The sequence below is a fragment of the Polypterus senegalus genome, chromosome 12 (assembly GCF_016835505.1).
Source record: "Polypterus senegalus isolate Bchr_013 chromosome 12, ASM1683550v1, whole genome shotgun sequence".
In the NCBI taxonomy this organism is placed as follows: domain Eukaryota; kingdom Metazoa; phylum Chordata; class Cladistia; order Polypteriformes; family Polypteridae; genus Polypterus; species Polypterus senegalus.
Window position 1 is genome coordinate 148496023 of NC_053165.1, and position 21448 is coordinate 148517470.

The 21448-nt window shown below is 40.4% G+C and overlaps 1 protein-coding gene across 6 annotated transcripts in view; it reads right to left on the reverse strand.

The window, feature by feature from the left end:
• LOC120539924 (protein unc-13 homolog C-like) overlaps positions 1-21448 on the reverse strand; it is a 471266-nt gene that overhangs the window by 387439 nt on the left and 62379 nt on the right. For all 6 annotated transcript variants that reach the window (XM_039770276.1, XM_039770280.1, XM_039770279.1 and 3 more), the window contains exons 3-4: positions 8026-8048; positions 3643-3707 (exon numbers count right to left, since the gene is read on the reverse strand). In XM_039770276.1, coding sequence (XP_039626210.1) covers positions 3643-3707; positions 8026-8048 — 88 coding nt within the window. The remainder of the gene's footprint in view (positions 1-3642; positions 3708-8025; positions 8049-21448) is intronic.

The window sequence follows — 21448 nt, forward strand, 5'->3', positions numbered from 1 at the left end:
TCCTTGTCTGATGACTCTCTTGGGCGTTATGCTCACTCCAGTAGTGTCTAGCTGCAGCTCCACACAGCTCTGCTCCTTTGATGAGACAATCAGATTGCACACACGCTAGGACTTTTAGCATCCTTAGCATTATAGGTCACTGATTTTGCCCGGCTCACCTGAACATTTGTCTTTCTCAATGCGCCCATTTTCAAGGCGTACCTTGAGCATCATTCTCATAAAACCACCTCACACTCCGGTAAAGGTTAGGGGTGGTAGGGTTAGGGTTGTGATCGGGTAATGTCACTCAGGAGGAGTGCCGACTGTCGAGTAGACACGTCTCATAGTCGCCGTGTCGAGTAGTAGGTGGAGTGTTGTGGAGTGCTGCCAGGCCCTTGTCGGAGTTATTGTGGTGTAATGATAGAAACATCAAATCCGACTGGCTCTTCTGCAGGACTCCTGAATAGCAGAGTGCTGGAGATGTGCAGATAGACCCTTCCTGCACTTTACCTTCCCGTCCTGCTTTTGAACTTTGTTAAACATGTGCATGTGACGTCGCTGCCTCGGATGAAGATCGCTGGCATGACTCTGCCGCGTTCTCCTCCTTGACTGGGACTCCAGTACAAAGAACATCCTTGTCTTGTCTGATGACCCCTTGTAAATATCATTATGTTTCTGGGTGTTGTAGACACTGCCAGTGGTGGGCTTTTGCACAGCCCAACCTCGACAGCTTCATTTCCATTGAGCACAGTATTCCCTTTGAAGCTCCGACCCTTTTAACGTCTCTCTTATTTAATTTTCACAGGCCACGGTGATGTATTGATTATGAACTGACGTTCTTTGTTGTCTGCGGTAGGTATAAATGGTTACTCAGTGACTATGGAATGAGTGCAGACTTTCCTACCAAAGAAAAACTGGCCTTGTCCTTGCATTTCCTGCGCAAGGAGCTATATACAGTAAATTAAAGGCTGATGGAGACAGACGACAACTGTCACGTCTCCTCTTTGTGATTTCAGAAAGGAAAACCCCAAATTTATTATCGATGTCCCTTTCTGCTAGATAATCCAAAAAAAAGTTTGGCTACTTTCCACAAAATGCATCACATCAGCTGGCCGAGCTAGCTAAAAGTTATAAAAATGTCAGATGCTAACTGCTTTCTTTTAAATTATTTTTCAATCATGGAGTTGGTGTTTGTGCATTAAATGCCTCTATTCACTAAAAGTCATGCCAGCACAGCTTGGCATTATTTGAATTTACATCCTCGTATTGGGAGGCAGCCATCAGACTGGCAAAAGGTGGAAGGTGGCAGACTCAGCTGCTTTTGATGGCCTTGCTTTGCAAAATGATTGACTTTAACAAATTAGGGCTGACGCTATGTCTAGTTGTAATGGAAGTGGGTTTTTAACAAAGTTTATTATGAAAAACACTATATCAAATAAAGAGGTCTGTGAGTGGGGTGTCTGGCCAGCAAGAATCTGCTAGAGGCAGAGCAACATTCGGGAGGGCACAGAGTAGGAGACTTTGACACAAAATAAGAGAGAAAAACCAGGCTGGGAAGTAGGTGAGGTCCTGTGAGGGCCACGAGGAGGCGATATACCCTCTATATATGGAGCAACAGGACATGAAAGCGTTAGGATATGGCCTGGGGAGAAACATAACAGAAGGGGAAAGGCGACCCAACAAAATATAGGTATGGAAGAAGGAGTGAGGGTCTGGAGGGAAGAAAAGAGCGTGCAAGAAACTTCCAGCCCAGGATGGCAGCAATTGAATATCACATAAGCTACATGAGCAAAACGTCCATTCAAGTGAGGCAGAAGTTCAGTACCCTCCTGCCTAACCACTAGAGGGCAGGACACAACACCTGACTTAGACTTGAGGGACTCCTGTGTTACTCCTGTTAAGGTCTACGTATCTTATGAGGACTCATGTGAGCAGGGGCTGTATGGGGGCAACTGAAGATTTAGGGGGTACAGGAATGGCAGAAGTAACAAACATAGGGTGGTCATCCAGCCTGCCCAAGGATGGCTCTTCTTAGCATTTCTGGGAGTGGCTGTGGCTCGCTATGACCCTAGAATTAGATTTGATGGGTTTAGATGATGAATGGATGAATTACACTACCAATATTATAGTGTTATACCACCCATCTGCACTGTGATTACTCTCAAAAGACTTTAAACTAGAACCTTAATGCAAGAAGTAGCAAAAATAGGGCAGTCACCCAACCCGTCCAAGGATGGCTGTTCTTAGAATTTCTGGGAATGGCTGTGGCTCTCCTTGACCCTAGAATTGGATATGATGATGCTAGAGGATGAATAGATGAGCTACACAACAAATATTATAGTATTACTATACCCATCTGCACTGTGATTACTCTCAAATGTCTTTAACTAGAACCCTAATGCAAGAAATAGCAAAAATAGGGTGGTCATCCGACCTGCCCAAGGATGGCTCTTCTTAGCATTTCTGGGAGTGGCTCTGGCTTGCTTTGACCCAAGAATTGGATATGATGAGGGTAGATGATGAATGGATGGATTACACTACCAATATTATAGTATTAGTATATCCATCTCCACTGTAATTACTCTCAAACCTCTTTAACTAGAACCTTAATTTCAGAAATAGAGGAAACAGGGCAATCACCCAACCTGTCCAAGGATGGCTCTTCTTAGCATTTCTGGGAGTGGCTCTGGATCTCTTTCACCCTAAAATTGGACATGATGAGGGTAGATGAGGAATGGATGAATTACACTATCAATATTATATTATTATTACTTTAATAATTATAATCTCTTTATATTAAATGCTAAGGTTTGTCTGTCTGTCATGTGATTACTCTCAAACAACTGAGGCTTGAACGTTAATCTTGGTCTTACCGAAAGCTGATGACCTAAAATGTTTAAGAAATTTGAAAAAGTTTAGGTAGTGGCAACCTGGTGGTAATGACCTGTCATCGTCTATTTACAGAAGAGTGATTCAGAAACCAAGTGATAGCCACCATGATGTCAGAAAGCGAAAGAAGGGCAGTGACATCTGCTGAGTATCAAGCACATCACAGAAGGGGATCCATTGGTGAAGAATGAGAAAGATTAATACTAACACAAGACACTGAAACACATAGACAATTACATAATGTTAGCAAGGCGGAGGCAAACTGAAAATCATTGGAATAGTTGTCTAACGTGACATGCCCATAGCAGGATGAAGATGCACAACACCAAGATGTTCACTGGCTGCTTTGAAATGCTTTTTCTAATCACATAAAGAAATAACATCAGGAGAGAGATGGCAGGCAGCTGCTTGCTACCCTAAGGACGTCCAGGCTAAATAACCCCAGACTTTTTGATTTCATTAAATTTAGAAGCAAAACAGGGATGCAGTGTGGTGGGGTATGCAGTCAATTGGGTCGCTTGGACAGAACAATTGCACATTTCATGTTTCAGCAGGTACAGAATAGCAAGACACCACTGGATTTATTGAGACTTTTCAGTGAGCACGAGGAGAACTTCATCACATATCAGGTTGCATTAAGGGTGCCCAATGGGAAAAGTCAGCATTTTAAGAGTCTGGACCACCAAAGCAGAATAGAATAAGACCCCTGCCAACAGCAACACAAGTAACAGCAGCCCTCGCTTTCCAAAGAACAAAAAAAGAAAGTGGACTTACCCTCCGGTGGCCTGCAGCCCGTAAAGTTTTGATGTGTCCAAAGCATTTCCGCTTGCTAACCGTGCCTTAAACAAATACAAGAAGAGAAGAGGTGTTACATCAGGAAGGGCTTGGAGGACGGGGGTCTCAAAACAACATAACCCAGGCTCATTCCGTAATGTCTCACAAACACACAGAGAAAACAACATGGAAACCGTGTCTCTACTGAGGGGTGGCGCAAAAGTGACATCTTTGTTCTGTTGAACGTCCCATTGGAACCAGGCTGGACAACTTGGAATAAATGGACCCCAATAGTAGGATGAGTGATGAATACTCAAAAATTTACAATGTGCACTCTGGGAGAGAAGCTGCTTATGAAAGAGATGGACACCTGTGTAAGGGAGCTGAAAGGCGCTATATCTGAGTTTGTAAGGAGCCGCTGGTCAGTGTCTGTTATGAAAGGCATTGTAAAAAGGAAGACTGCTACTGATCATCAGTTAAACACACCACATCAAACTGTGAGCACATGACATACAGGACTGCGAAACGCTCCTTATGAAAGGCACTATATAGAAGAGGAATGCATCTGTATAACAATATGAGGCACTCTGGTGTCCCTCAAAATAAGCGTTCTCTATTCTTATTATCTTTTCAGCACTCTTTGTGGCAATGCTCTGTATGAAAGAAGAGTATGCAGCTTTGATCAAGCCCACCATTATGATCATCATAAAAGGCACTATATATGTATATATCTATATCTATTTATGTATCTATATATCTATATCCATATCCAGGACTGAGGGGAGGGGCTTGCACGGAGCAATACCTTCCCCGGTATGACAGAGGGCAGCCTGACTGGCTTGCTACAGTGCCATGGGTTTGAAGCATGAAAGCGCCACCCTGCTAGAGCCTGTGGCCACCGCCAGGGAGTGCCTGGAGAATAGCTGAGCCCTCCTCTGCAGAGCTGCAACCACACACCCAGAAGGAGATTGTGGAACACCTGGAGCACTTCTAGGAGCTCTATGAAAGGGGCCGTCTCACTCCATTCAGAGCGTCAGGAGGTGGAGGATGAAGCTTGAGGGAGGAGTGGAGTCAGAAGAGACAAGGAGAAGAAAAGGGACAGTGTATTTGGGGCTTACTGGTGCTTCTATGTGTTGTGCTGCCGTGGGGAGTGAGGGAAAAGTGCTTCTCCACTGAAATAAAGCCTGTATTGTGCTGGGACTTGTGCCTCTGTCTGTACATATATATATATATATATATATATATATATATATATATATATATATATATTCATATATATATATATATATATATATATATATATATATATATTCATATATATATATATATATATATATATATATATATATATATATATATATATAGGGTGGTCCAGATCTAACTATGCAATTTTCATTACGTTATAACTTATTAATAGAAAATCACCTGAAAAATCCAGGACCATCAAGAAGTGTACGAACTGACAACATGAAGAATCATCTTCGCGCCGAACTGGAATCGTCCCCGCATAAATCAAAGTCATCGGGACGATTTGAATCTGCATAATTAGATCCAGACCACCCTGTAAATATATATATATATATGCTTTGGACTATCTGGCAAAGCACTTTGTGACAGGGCTATATTGAAAATAAAGCAGTGGACCGGGTGTTTCTAATTTCTTTGTAGACTGCCTATTCATTAAAAGAATTACAGGCACTATATAAAACATGTTATCATCGTGCAACACTCTTCAAAATAACGATTGACTTCTATTTCTTTGGACAGCTCCGTGTGACTGTCTGGAATACAATGCAAAGCCCTTTGTGACAGCAGCTGAGTTATGCTTTCTTATATAAAATAAAGATGTCTGAGAATAAACTATGAAAGGTGCCATATAAAATATAGTGTAACTTCATTAGTAAGTTGGGCCGTTTGAGATTATGGAAAGCACCATGCAGAATATTAATGAACATTTTTAATTCTGTAAAGCACTTTGTGATCATGTGCAACATTAAATGTGGATTGATTGAAAGGCACTATATAAAACAAGGATGACTGCCCCCTGATTGCTCTGAAAACTGTTTTCGGACTGTCATCATCGTGAAGGACAGTGCATAACAAAAGGGCTGGCTGTGACAGCAACAACAGGTGTGGTCTTTATTAAATATGATTGCACCTTTATCACTGTATGAGGTACTTTCAGTATCATTTATTATGAAAGGCGATATATGCAAATTCTTACTTTGTGAAGCATAGGTACACACTATCAAAGGTGTGATGTATTTTCTGAAAAGTGATTTAATTAAAAGGTGCCACATAAAAAGTGCATGGAGTGAGAGGAGAAAGTAAAACTAGGACGGGCTGTATGTGCCTGACCCAGAATGCACCAGTCATACTGTTCAGCCTGAAAGGCATTAGAGGAAATATCAGTGCATCTTGATAGCTTTCTAATGTAAATTCCAATAATGTTTATTGTGTGACCGGTGCAGTTTAATGAATTTTTATAACCATTTAATTTTTATTAATGTTTATTCTGGAAGGAACTATAAATGGTATTGCTGCACATTCATAATGTAATATAAATGTGAACACTGCTTATTTTGAAAGACAATACATAAAATATTAACACATCTTAAAAACTAGGTTAGGTAAATTTAATAAACGTTTACCCTACACGGTATAAAATATGAATGCACATTCATAACTATTTAATGTAAATTTTGACATTTATTGTGAACAGCACTTTATATTTTATTGATGGACATGGATTATTTTTCCATAATGCACATTATGAGAGGCACTATATTACTTTACTCAATTATTTTTCCAAAATGCTTCAATAAAAATGTGCAATGACTGTCTGTGGGGGCTTTGCAAAGTCACTCCTCCTCACATAAAGCCATAAGAAGATCAGGGCCACGTATGCCTGCTACCTCATTACGCTACCTTAGGAAAGAGCAACGCACCTTATTGATATGGAGGACAGCTTGTTGTTTTTAACCAGCATTTGGGGATATTGATCATTCTCCAAGGTCCTGTGCAGGAACAGATTTGCCTTTCTTGATTGTTTTGCAGAACACTTTGTAAAATTGTGTGTTATGAAAGGTGCTATTTAAAAAAAAGTGTGGACTATTCTGGATTAGTTGAACAATTTGTTTGGTTAAGCAGATATAGTTTATGAAACACATTTTAAAAATATATCCATTACTGTATACAAGGTACTATTTAGATATACGCGTACACATCTATTGATTGGTGACTTTCTATCTATCTATCTATCTATATTGTGTGTGTGTGTATATATATATACTACATATATACTCTAAATATATATACTATATATCTAAATATATATACTCTCTCTCTCTCTCTGTATATATATCTATATATATATATATATATATATATATATATATATATATATATATATATATATATATATGTGTGTGTGTATGTAGTGGCCTATTTACAGTTTAAGGGGTGAAGAGCGGAGGGAAAGTGACTGTTGGGTAGAGCACGATGGGCGGAGAATGGCGTGGAGAACTGACGTCGAGATTTGATTGACAGTAAAAGGGAGAAAAGGGGCGGCACCCTGAACGGAGAGGCGAGTAGTGGTAGTGGAGTCCGGGATTTCTAGGTGGTTCAAGGAACAGCTAAGAAGATGTAGAGGGGGAGTCGAGCTGGGTAAGTTGGTGTTCAGGTTACGGATGTGGAACCGGAGGGTTCTTTTTTTTCCCCTCAAGACCATAATAATGAGATATTCATAAATAATTTTAAATAGTTCAAAGTTGTTTGCTTTAACATTTTTTTCTGCCTGTTCGAATAAACTGTTCTGCAATCCCTTCTTTGTCCAGCTGTGTTTCGAACCTGACACAGTGAGGTCGCAAATATATTTACACTGACACACACGCATTACGGGTTGCATTGTGACAAAGTGCCAAAGAACTCAGCGACTCCCAGTATTCTTTATTCGTATCGCCGTATTACCACTTAGCAAAATCCTCTTGAAAAGTGCACAGTGTTTATTCTGAAATCCCAAGATGTTCTTTCTATTATCCGGTCCCATATTTAACCACAATTCAGCAGAACATTTGAATATTCCTAAGATGTCACTTTTGAGCCTGGGTGTTGACAGGATGACATTTTTAGCAAGATTCTGCCTCAGTGCTGGCGAATCCTCCTGTTTCCAAATGCATCGCCCTTTTCGGCATTCTGCCACGGTGGGGGTCTGTGGGTGGGGCACATGCACAGATCTCTAATGAAGTATGAAATGAGCACAAACAACACGCTGCCGGAAGGGGAAAAACAATACATGAAAATGAATGATCTGCAAAGGGTGATGAAAACAAACAAAAAAAAAAACAAAAATAAAAAAAAAAAAAAAAAACAGCAATTTAAAACCTGTTTATCCAAAGCACTGCTATCTGAAAAAGAAACCAAGGAGAGGAGGACACAGCGTTAGAACTTTTTTTTTTTTAAATCCCAAAAAAGTGTTTATAATACGAAGGCAAATTAAGAGTAAACATGAAGCGTATCAAAGGAAAAAAAATCTAAAATCACTGCAGCAATTACTGCGCTAACAGAGGAAAGCTGCGCGTCTGCGAGGTTGTGCAATGCCCCCCGGAGAATTTGCATATCTGCACGATTTTTTTTTTTTTTTGTTATTCTTCTTTTCTGTTTGCTTTAAATGCTAAATCAAATTACTTCAGCGTAGCAACTCATGCAGAGCAAACACAAAAACAACTGAAATGCCACATGTCCGCCCTTGGTCTCATTTCCGTTAGTTTTCTTATTTGTGAGGCTGGCGCGCTCATCCGCTCTCGACGCGATTGACACTCGCGGTACGACTCGGCGGACTCGTCTTCAAAACGAGGGCTACACTCAGGGACTGTCTGTCTGTCTGTCAGGTACAGTAAAGGGGACCGGAGCGCCATGGAGCCACCTGGGAATGTCCTATGTGCTCTGACATCTTCGGGGAAAACGTGCGCTGTGGTTAAATTGGGGGTGTTTGTGTCATTTTACCAGCGTCACCGTTAATATTGTGGATGTCCCCCCACTCTGAAAAACTAACAAAAAAAAAAAAAAAAAGAAATCCTCTGATTATTGTTTAGCAATTTACAGACTTAATAAATATTATTTCATGTGCTGAGCGAGCACCAGATTAACATTATTTTGGACAAATAACTTTCCGACAGCCTTGGTGTCACAGTCACTCATAACACATTAACAGCTGCGTTTGGTGGGCTCCCAGATGGGCTTAAAGTGGAGAAGGACAAACAAACTGTAATTACCTTTACCTCACTACTTGCACTTACACTTATCTGGCTCAACTGGAAGAATCCCACCCCACCACTCTTAAGTCAGTGGGTAACTGATGTCCTAAACTACTTGAAATTGGAAAAAAAAAAATCAAATTCTCACTTAGAGGATCAGATCAAAACTTTTTTTTTTTTTTTAATATGGCATGATCTAATCAATAACATTTTAGAATAAGCTTCAAGTTCGGAGGAAAAGAACCCCCTTCTGTTTTTGCTTCAGTAGCTTCAGTTAGGCTTAGAGTTAGGGATGGCTCGTCTCTCTTTCTCTTGGGTGGGGGTCAAATCTTATTTTCGTTTGATTTGTTGTTAAATTTTGACTTTGCCCAGAGGGGACTGGGCGGTCTCATGGCCTGGAATCCCTGCAGATTTTATTTTGTTTTCTCCGGCCGTCTGGAGTTTTTTTTTGTTTTTTCTGTCCCCCCTGGCCATTGGACCTTACTCTTATTCTATGTTAATTAATGTTGACTTATTTTATTTTCTTACTGTGTCTCTTATTTTTCTATTCTTCATTATGTAAAGCACTTTGAGCTACATTTTTTTGTATGAAAATGTGCTATATAAATAAATGTTGTTGTTGTTGTTGACTTGACTATATAGAACGTTTTCTGTTTCTAATTAAAATCTATTAAAAATATATTAAAAAATGTTATTTCAAAATGAGGGACACTGTCCTGTCACTCTTAAAAATAGAAGGTGCCAGAGGGGTTCTTCAGAGCAGTGCCATAGAAGAACAAGCCTTGGTTCCCAAAAGATCCATCCATGATCCACATGAAGGCAGGGGCGGCCTTAGGCATATGCAAACTGTACACCTGCACACGGCCGCCAAATCCCAGCAGCCGCCATGCCAATATATACTGAATATAAAACAGAAAGAGAAAAGACCGACACAGCTGACAGCTGAAGCGAAGCTAGTGCAAGTGGGCGAGTCGTCTTACAAGTTAATGTTTCACCTAGTTTTAATAAAGTGTTAGCGCAATAGTCATAGTGAATATCTGGTCAGATAGGGGACACGAGACATTCGCATACCCATTCTAAAAAATAATAAGAGGTTTCGAGTACACAAATCTGGTTATTCGAAACAAATTACAGGAAGAAGCAATCCTGAACTTTATCATAAGTTAAATGCTTGTGTCATGAGCACGAGGCGGCTATGCAGTGTCTGCCCAGGGCCGCCACTGGCCTAGTGCCGCCCCTGATGAAGGTTCCAGAAAGAATCTTTATGTATTTAGATCTGTAACAGGCTCCATATTAAATAAGCATGAATAGACAGTAACAGACTTGTGAAATACCAACAGGTCATCATTTGAACAGGACTCTCACTTCATACAATCACACGCAGGCCAAGTTCAGGTCTTCTTAATCTGTCTTTTGAGCCCTTTTGGCTGCCTCCCATGTGCACGTGTGTGACAGGCCGGATAGTGTGGTAGACAGTAGGACTTTAGGGATTTTCAAAACTCAATGGTACTTTGGAGGATTAAGTGCATAGAACTGGCGAGCTTTGTTGGGCCGAATGGCCAGATTGCTCTAATGTCTCAGGCAGCGTTAGTGTCCTGTTAGGTAGCCTACCACACACGAAAGATTTCAGTTGTTTTCTAAATATTAGGAAAATTTTCAAAGCACAAAGAACCAACTTAAGATGTAAAGAACCTGCCCCAGAATGAAATGGTGCTTCGTAAAGCAAGGGTTCAACAAGGAACCACACAACCCAATAAAGAACCATAAAGTGCCATTAAAGAACCAGGAATTTTAAGATTGAATTGTGAAGGAAGGTTTTGTCACTTGTACAAGTAAACTACGTTACCAAAGCTACAGCTAGAGAACTGGCTCTTCAGGGCTACAGGTGTAGTATAAGACTCTCCATTATTTCAATAAAAAATCCCTTCTGACTTTCAATGTGCATTCCAGCACTTCCATCTGCAAAAGGGTGCCATTTTTTTTTTTTTTGCACTACGTGGAGAATACGCCCTCTTAACAACACCGGGTGTTATGATGCTTCACTGAATTGTGCGATTCCTTCATTGACTTAGCACAATTTAATTCTGGAACGTGTTCTATATGTATGAAGTTGGTTTCTTTGGGCTTAGCAAAACTTCCTAATATGTGAGGAAAAAAATGGAAATCTTTAATCTAGCAGGACACTAAGAGATTAGGAAAAGCAGGAGTGGGCCTGTGTGACTGTATGAAGCAGGAGTCCTTTTAAAATCAGGAGCCACCTCACAGATCTGCTACCATCGGTTTATGTGCAGACCTTGTTATGGATCTTGCTGGAACCTTCATGTGGACGAGTCTTTCAGGAAGCAAAAAATGGTTCCCCAAACTACCAACCATAGCATCGCTCTGAAGAACCACTCTGGCAACTTTATTTTTTAAGAGTGATATGTTAACAAATGTTGGGCACCTTTTGTGATCCAAAACAGGCTAAAATACGTGACTTGAGAAACAATCAGACACTTCAAACAAAAAAAAGTAAAAAGACATTACATAAACTATATATTTCACTGTAAAAAACGGTCGATTAAAACAATTAAACTATTTATATGAAATAGATATACATGTAAATTTACAATCAAAAAGTATTTTACCTGTCAATATCAATCAGATGTTTCAATGTGCAAGATAATTTTAGAAATAACTGTTGCATTGTCGTAAGCATACAATGGTATAGAATTCTAAATTTGCATAGAGTTAGTATATTTGCATAAGGGAACGCCCTCTTTACAGCAAAGCTGCTAATTCTTCCTTAACCTCCTTAGCGTTAGACCAGAGCATCACTCGGCCTGTAAGAACAGCGCGAAAGGCATTAGTCCTGTGTGTCACTCGGGCGATGGTATAGACATGTCTCACGTAACACCTGAGGTTTACTCAAGCTATAAAAGTGTCAACAGCGTTTGTCCTGAGTGTCACTGGGGCAACAGTACAGATGCGTCTCGTGCAATACCCGAGGTTTAATCCGGCTGTAAATTGACAACAGCGCTAGTGCCAAGTGTTACCCCCTTAGCCTCATAATGGTGTCTCGTAAGAAGTGCCTCTCATCAGCAGTGAATCTGTCTTCAGGCAGTCAAACTGAATCAGTCAGTGAAACTGAAAGGGATTCTGGGAGTCTGAAAGTGACACTCGTGTCACTTGCACGTGTATAGGGTCCTGTTCATATTATTACTATTATTATTATTATTTGTGTCATTATGGTACTTTTTACACTTCTGACTTTGAACTTTTAATGTTTTTCTTGTTTTACATTTGAAAGATTTAATAATAATGTCATTTTTCGATATGCAATGATATATGCAATGCATTTTACACGTTTTTCTGAGAAAAAAATGTAACGCTAAGGAGGTCAAAGCCTTCATGTGTTTGCAATGTGAGACACAAAAATGTAATGATGGTTAGCAAAATTGTTTTTTTAGTATGCTCTGTGCCTGCACGCGGTGAGATGCGCTGCGCAAGAGCCAAGTAATTTGTACTGTTGTGTTGTATTTCTGAGGTGGCCATGACACAGTGGGGAGATTACCTGTGGTCTGTTTTGATTGTCGTATTTAGCTCATTTTTAACACCGATTGCATGTCTAATCTACCAGGAAGGGGGTCTCTCTCTCTCTCTCTAAATTTCTTTAACACACATGGATTTTTTTTGGGAGAGTTTTTTCTTGTCCTCTTAGGGAGTCAAGGCTGGGGGGCTGTCAAAAAACAGGGCCAGGTAAAGCCCATTGAGACATTCCTTGTGTGATTTTTGGGCTGTACAAGAAACAACTTGTTGTTGTTGTAGTTATGGAAGCTGATTAATGCAGAGTTATTTTTCGATATACAGTGGTACCTTGGTATACGCCCACTTTGGACGTAAAAAATTTTGCTTGGTATACGACCTTTGTTTGGAATACGACTCGCATGCTAGAACACCTCTCTCAAGACAGCCACGACTGCCCACGAGTATCAGTACGCCACTTGCTAGCATTCAGTGAACAACCCGCGCGCTACCCTTGTTTACCTCTCTCAAGACAAAGCCACGACTGACCATGAGCATCAGTACACGCTATAACTCTCTGTGAATTTTCACGTAATTTTGTGTTTTTTCACGTAAATTTGAATTAATTGTTGGAAAGTATGAAGGTGGCATGCGTATCCGGGACACTGCTGCTGCATACCGTATGCCGAGAACGACGGTATCTACGATTGTGAAAAACAAAGACGTTATTAAAAAGTAAAGTGAGGTTACATTTTCATTTATTTCATCTAATTGCTTTTGTATTTATGTATTTTAGTATTAAGCAGTGTTTAAATAATTTTATACAACCCCATCAATGTATAATATGCCAATAACAATAGAATTTATTTTCATGTGAACAGATTAAATCATTTTCCCTTTATTTCTTATGGGAAAAATTCATTTGGTACACGTCCTGTTTGGTATAAGTCAAAGGATCTGGAATGGATTAAGGACGTATACCGAGATTGTAGCACATCCCGTATCAGAAAAGTAATGTTTCCTTCTCCATTGGACAACAAAAATTCTATTTTTTAAACATTTTCATTATTACTAAAGTACAGTTAACCAGAATACAGAATCCTCAAGGATTAACATAAATCACAGAGAAGTATTTGGGGGGCCCCATAGCTTCACCCCTGCAGTGTAATGAGGTGTTATTAAGATTTGTTGGGTAATCACTGAGCAATTTAAGCTCTAGGGGTTCACAGAATCTGCAGTTGTGTAAATATGTGGGCAGGTGGGGAGATGAACCGAAGTTCCTAAAACTGTGAGGCAGCAGTGATATTCAATGTGCCACAGGCCGGTCCCACCCTGTACTCCAGATATTTTCATCCAAAATATTGGATTCGTTTTAGTGGTCCCTCTTACCAAGCAGAGTTTAAAAAGACAGAAAAACAAAAGTGCAAGTCAGATCACCATAACAGAAGAGCGAATTTCATCACAGGCTATTGTGATGCATCCGACGCTCTTGAACGAGTGGAGTGTCGCAGGCCTGTCATCATCGTTGTGAGAGCATCCTGCTGACATTTAGGGTGAGAATGGCATTGAGAAACAATATTCATAGTTCATCATTTAAACAGCAAAAAACCTTCTAACAGGAAGATAATTGGACTGAAAATCAGCACTCAACCCCCCCAATCCGACTAAGTTCAGGCCCACTCAAAGACAAGGGCTTTATACTTACATACTATGATGGAGGACTACAGGAATGAAAACACTTTATAATTTGAACAACAAAGCCTTTCCAACTGTCCTGTAATTCAATAGCGTTCAAGTAGTGGAGAACGGAGCCCCCTGCGGTTCAGGGCCACTTGAGTCGAGTGTCATTAACTTTACTCTGATTCACCTTGGTGGAGTACCACTGAAAAAAAAGCCACAATTCACAATCTGAACAACAATCCCTGCAGAATATTTAAACAGATTTCAAGCAGTGGAGAACAATGTCCCCTTCACTTCAGGGTGTGGAAGAAATAGTTAACTTAAATTAACATATATCTATTATTAATCAACCTAAAGAACCAGGAAGGAGGAAGCTTGTCCATTGTATTTTTTATTTCTCATCATGAAGAGGGATACACACCATCACAGCAGCCTGTGACAGAATGGTCACAAAATAAAGATAGAGAGCCATATGCTGAATTAATGCTTACTCTGATTGGTTCACTAGCTTGCATTCACTATGATTGGCTAAAAGACATGACGTGTTTTATCAAAGGGTATAAGAAGCTTACATATCCCAAAATAAAAGTCTCATTTCTACTACATTCTTGGCCCTTACAATTTGTTTCAGTACTTCTTGAGTTCCTGTGTGTGATATCTGTCAAGTCTTACTGGGTACCTGAAAGTCAGCCAACTTCTTGAACCATCACCTATAGCCTTCTTGCTCTTTGTTGTTCACTTGACCCTTTTTCCTAATTTGCTTGAACAATTCCCTGACATTTATTAACCCTTTTATATAACTTCTAAGATGGATGCTATATTTCAATGTGGAAAGCATTCCAAAACACTTTATGTGCAATAACTATTTTACCCCTAAATGACTATGTGACCCCTAAGTCTACATTTTCTCCCATAAGGCCCAAATGAGTTGAGGGTTATTAACTTTACTCTGATTCGCCTTGGTACAGTACCACAGAAAAAAAAATTCACAATTTGAACAACACTACCTGCAGAATAATTAGACAGGGATCAAGCACTGGGTAATGGTACCCCCTACGGTTCAGGGTGTGGAAGAAATCGTTACCTTAAATATTATAGATCTATTAGTAATCAATCAGAAGAACCAAGCAGGAGGAAGCTTGTCCATTGCATCTTTTATTTCTCATCATGAAGAGGGATACACACCATCACAGCAGCCTGTGGTTGAATGGCCACAAAGTAAAGACACAGCGCTATATTTATGGATAACAGTTTACATCACAGTGCTGAATTAATGCTTACTCTGATTGGTTCACTAGCTTGCACTCACTCTGATTGGTGTTTTAGCAGACAGCTTTAACCGGCTTACATACCCCAAACTAAAAGTTTAACTTCTACTACACTCTTGGTCCTTACAATACTTTTCGAGTTCCTCTGTGTGCGTCAAGTCTCTCAAGTCTTATTGGGTACATGATAATCAAGCAACGTCTTCAGCCGTCACCCAGAACCTTCCTGTTCTTTGTTGTTCACTTTATCTTTTATGCTTGAACAAGTTTCTGACATTTATTAACCCTATTATACTTCTTCTTAAATGAATGCTATACATTCACGTGGAAAGCATAACAAAACACTTTATGCGCAATAACTATAGAATTTTAATCAAATATTTTTGATCATTAATGGTAATTTTTACAATTTAATACAAGTGTATATTTAAATGAAGTTGTAATAGTGAATTAATTGAAATATAAGGAAAATGACTGATGGTAATTAAAGGGCTAACTAAACGCAGCATAAAGCTCACGCACGTGAGGCTTTTCCCTCATCTTACAGGAGCCACCAAGTTAGTTGCTAAGGTTAAAATGAAGTAGATGAGTAATGATCACCTCCTTAAAAAGTGAGAACAAACTAGCGAGAAAGCTCAAACACCCCTATTATGAATCGATGATAAGATCGATGAGAAAACCCGTAAGACACTCCTATTAACAAAGCGATGTTTAGAATAATGGATGAATCAACATGTATACGAAATTACTGGTGGCTGCAGCTGATTGGCTAAGATAATAAAATTCTGCATATTAAGAGTCAGATGATGTGATGCACTAGATAACGTAACTGTAATAGAGAAGTATAAAAGGGAATGAATTGTTTTATTTGAGACATTTGTGCATATCAATGTCAAATACAGAATTGTTCTGCATTTTCATCTGGTCTCCGAGAATGAATTCTTTGAGAACAGAGGAAAGCTTTTTTCAACATCACACCTATATTACCGCAAAATGACTATGCGACCCCTAAGTCTCCATTTTTTCCCACAAGGGCCAAATAGGTTGAGGGTTATTAACTGTACTCTGACTCACTTTGGTAGAGTACCACCGAAAAAATGTCACAATTCACAATTTGAACAACACCGCCTGCAGAATAATTAGACAAGATTCAAGCACTGGAGGATGGCACCCCCTATGGTTCAGGGCGACATGAACTTGAGGGCTGTACAGACAGTACAGTAATTTGGAAGAAAAAATCGTATTCAAAATCCAAAATTTGAACATGAAAAATCCTTAAAACTGCACCATAATGAGAAAGGGATCAAGCACTGGAAAACAGCCCCCTTACAGTTTAGGGGCACTTCAAATTGACTCTGATTCACTTTGGTAGAGTGATACAGAAAAAAATAATTTGAATAGCACTACTCCTTTAACTACAGAATAATGACACAGGGTTCAAGCACTGGGGAAACCTACAGTTTGGGGCACTTGAACACACAAATGGCTCATTTTACTCTTTTACACTTGAGCAGATGTCTACAGAAACAGTTGAAGAGCAAAATCCTTCCAACCTCTCCATAAATTAAAATGGTTTCAGAACTGGAAGCCAGTGCCCCCTTACAGTGCAGTGTAGGACAGACTGGACTGGCATTCTCCATTTTGCTATGCCTGGTATACAAATCGTGGCTTGAAAAGACGCCACCAGACACAACTGTTTTAAGGTGGATGTCGACTAAAGTTGACATTCGGGGCATAGGGCGAGAAAAATTTGTAATCTTCGATAAAGCTGCCCAACACATTATGGGTAGACCGTCTTTAGTGGGAGGACTGTTGGATTCGACGTGAGTAGCGTGGAGTAAACAACGTTTAGAATGGCATCAACATCAGGTGAGAAAGCAAAGTGGATGCACATAACAAATACCCTGTGCAATTTATTTATTTATTTATCTTTTTGCCTATCATTGCTGAATTGGACTCTTGATTTATCGAACTCCGATTCTGATGCAAACAATCTGGAAATCAAAACCGAAAGTGAGCTGGTCAGTTCTCAACTGATCGTAGTGCTGAACACTCTCATGTAGCTGATGCACCTACAGAAACGTTTGTCTTGTGAGGACCCATCTAAATACCTAAGCTCAAACAAAGGTCCATAACTCAACAATTTGGTAGACTTTGCTCCAATAGTCAACCATAAAAGAACAGGCTTATGTACAACCAGGAAATTAAAGGGACTTGCAGAACCCTAAATCTGGTTCTCTCTTCCCATCGCACTCCTCTGTCTGGCTGTAACTTCTGTCTTCTGTAATGGAGGCCCACTGCCTGAATTGAGTGGTCATAACAAATGTTGGAGCGATATCTTTTACTCCAAACGGCAATGACTTGAAGGGTGAAGGGTGAAGACTTGTCTGTTTTGGGCCACAAGTCCAAATCTTGCTAAGAAAAGCAAGTGCACAAGCAAGAATGAGAGAAACCGCATGTAAGAGCCACGCGTTCACCTTGCTAATAATGGGAGCTGTGCGATCACCAACTGCCCAGCAGGTATAACTTTGATAGCAAATGACAACATTGTATGTAAAAAATCAGGAGTGATCTCCCCTCGACTTTCTCGTATACTCAGATATGGGGATGGATATTTAAGGAGAAAACTGCAATGATTATATTTTTGTATTATGTACATTAAAGAACCATCAACAATAAATCAATCAAATTAATAATGCATTGAACAATTGTTATAAAAGTTGAATAAATTGGACACTACAAATGCATGAAAAAAAGGTACCACTTCCGTAAAGCAGAAATAACCTAAAAATTGATAGAAATCTACGTTTTGTACCCAATACTTGTATTGAAAATTTGGTTGACCTAAGTGAAAGCGTCCTCAGGTTATCATGTTTACACACACATACACATGGACAGACACGCAGACAAAATTCCAAAAACTAGTAATTTCAGACTCGAAGAGGTCTAAAACATTGAGATTCATCAAAATTTCAAGGTCAAATTTTTGGTGATTACAATACTTTCCCTATACTTTGTATACAAGAAAGTAACAAGACCTCAAAGAGAAAAGTGGAGTACTGCCCATGACCAGAAGCTGCGACCAAAGTAAAGAAGGAGAAGAGCTCCAGAAACAATGAAGGATACTTCAACCAGGGAAAGAAACAAAAGCATCCCATACACCAAACCAGAAGTACGCCTAATTTGAACCTGAGAACTTGTGATTGCAAGTCAGCAGTTACAATTAAACCAGCTAATGTATTATGGCATTGGTGCCACTGTAACTGAATGGTAATAACCCTGGGGAGGACACGTTCTAACTGTTAGAAGATTCTTCCTAACACCAGTAAGAAGGTGCAGAACAGAAACTCACATGCGCACAAACTGTTTTCTTGGGTTGGTGGGGGAGCCACTTTAGACCTGTTCTCAGTAAATCAAGACCACCTTCATGGTGCAAGTACTAGAAACCTAATAACTAGCTAAAGAACAAATCCATCTTAACCACATAAACTGTCATGTCATTTTCTAATCCGTTCAATCCAGGCCAGGGTCACAGAGGTGATGGAGCCTATCGCAGCAAGGCAGGATCAAACACTGGACAGGGTGCTTGTCCATCTCGGGGTGAACACACACACACACCAGGGCAAATTTAACATCACCAGGTCACCTAACCTAACCTGCATGTCTTTGAACAGTGAAAGGAAGGTGGAGCACCAGTAAGAAACCCATGGAGACATAGGGAAAACACCACCCAGGGAGGCATATAGAGAGGACGTGAACCCGGGTCTTCTTACTGTGAGGGAATAGTGATAGCACTGCACCACCCTCCTGCCAACCACATGAACTGGAAGATAGAATTTATAAGTTGTCTGACTTTTTATATAGGAGAGAAACAGTTCAACTAAGCTATTGTAATTGTATGTTTTGTGTTGTTTGGTATTGTCCTTTGTGTGGGACCATATACAGTGTGTATATATATATATATATATATATATATATATATATATATATATAGTGACAGATTAAGTGCTTGCTCGCACCCTTGTACCCTCAGACACCACGTCAGACACCAGGTAAAAGTCCAATAATTATTTATTATAATAATAATTGTGCACAAAGCACTCTCCACTCCCAAATACTCCAATAATACTACAACAATAATCACAATCCTCCACTCCCAGACGCGTTGCCCTCCTACCACCCAGCTCAGCTCATTGTCTGGAGCGAGGCACCGCCCTTTTATAGCCCCTGACCCGGAGGTGTTCCTGTCCCAACAGACCACAGTTCCTTATTCCTTCCGGGTCAGGGCAAACAGTCCTTTTCTTCACCCCGGGAGCACGTCGTTCCTTCCTGTCACGTGACCGTGACGTACTCCCGGGTCATAAGGCACGACAGAGCCCATAAGTCTCCTCACAGCGACTCTGTGGTGGCCCCCAAGGTATCCAGCAGGGCTGTGTAAAAATACTACAAAGTCCATGAGGCCCTGCTGGACCTCGGGGCATGATCCTGCTGTCGGGAGAGCTCCTCCTAGCCGGTAGTCCTCCACAATATATATTTGTATATATATATATATAGTGGCTATAGTGGCAGACGGCCAGAGCCCTTACCTGACAGGGACACCTCTTTTATGGAAGGACCTAGGGAGAGGACATGCACTGGGATGCCTGAGATTCCCACAAAGCTTCATGGGAGTTGGAGTTAAGTACAGCCCTGTTGGGTTCCATGGGTGCTGCAGGGACTGTAGAGCCTTACTTTGTTGGATTTCTGCCTCACTCAGAAGTGCTTCTGGACCGCTGGAAGTACTCCTGGGAGCAGAATAAAAGAAGCCTGATACCACTGCAACAGGTGACGAAGCTTGCTGGAGGAGGAGTGGAGGTGGAAGCAGAGAGAAGAAGAAAGAGAAATACAGAGAAGACCAAGTGTTGCTGCTGTGTGCTTTATTGTGTTTATTTGTACTGTGTTGGCTGTGCAGGTGGGAGATGAAGGAAAGAGAAATAGAAGCCTGTGTGTGTGTGAAAGAACTTGTGTTTCTATCTGTCTGTGTCAGGTTTGGGGAGCTGGTGTGCCCCTTGCAGGCCACAATATATATGCTTTGCAAGACGAGCAAAACTTAATAAATTTTAACTTGATAAACGAGTGAGGTCTTGCAATACAAGTAGTACATATACGCTTTGTCTGCTGAGCATCACGTGATCACAACTGAGCCAACGGTTCTTCTCTCTCTCTCTCGCTGAGGGATTGTGGGTAATCGTCTCCCATGCTCAGGCTCAGTTGCCGTGCCTCACTAGTTAACATCCGTACGAGCGTATACTGTTTACTATAGCAATGTGACCACGTGTGTGTGCGTAAAGCATTTTTTTTTTAAATTTTGTGCCCAAGTGTTGTGACTGTTCTTTAGTAACTGTACTGCAACAAAAAAATATTGTAGAAAAGCAGCACCCGAATAAGGCTGTAGCAGCGCGAGCGATGAATCTGTTTAACGACAATGCAATGTCACATTTCTGCGAAATCCTCAAAAGGAGACAAAAGCAACTGTCATTGGATGGGTTCCTTGTTAAAGTCAAAAAAAAGAAAAAGATTCAAGTGAGCCAACAGATAGCAGGGATTCCATTAGTTAGAGCGAACATCCATCCATCCATTCATTATCCAACCTGCTACATCCTAACACAGGGTCACGGCGGTCTGCTGGAGCCAATCCCAGCCAACACAGGGCATAAGGCAGGAACAAACCCAGCCAAGGCAGTGTGCCAGCCCTCCGCAGTGGAGTGAACCCTCCTCCTCCTCTCTCTCGTCTCCCTCACACCAGCCACAATTCTTTTCAAAGGTAAAGTGCAGGTTAATTAGTTTTACGTATTTTTATCTTTATATTTTGTATTAATCATTTTTGGGTTGTGGAACAAATCATTTGAGTTTACATTATTTCTTATGGGGAAATTTGCTATTTGATATACGAGTGCTTTGGATTACAAGCATGTTTCCGGAACGAATTACACTCACAAACTAAGGCACCACTGTATAGAAAACAAGAGAATGACAATAAAGAGAAGTCAAGTAACTGGTCCCTGATTAAGAAAGTGGGAGGAAGGAAAACCTAGAGCCACTGTGGCCCTCCAGGATCGGAGT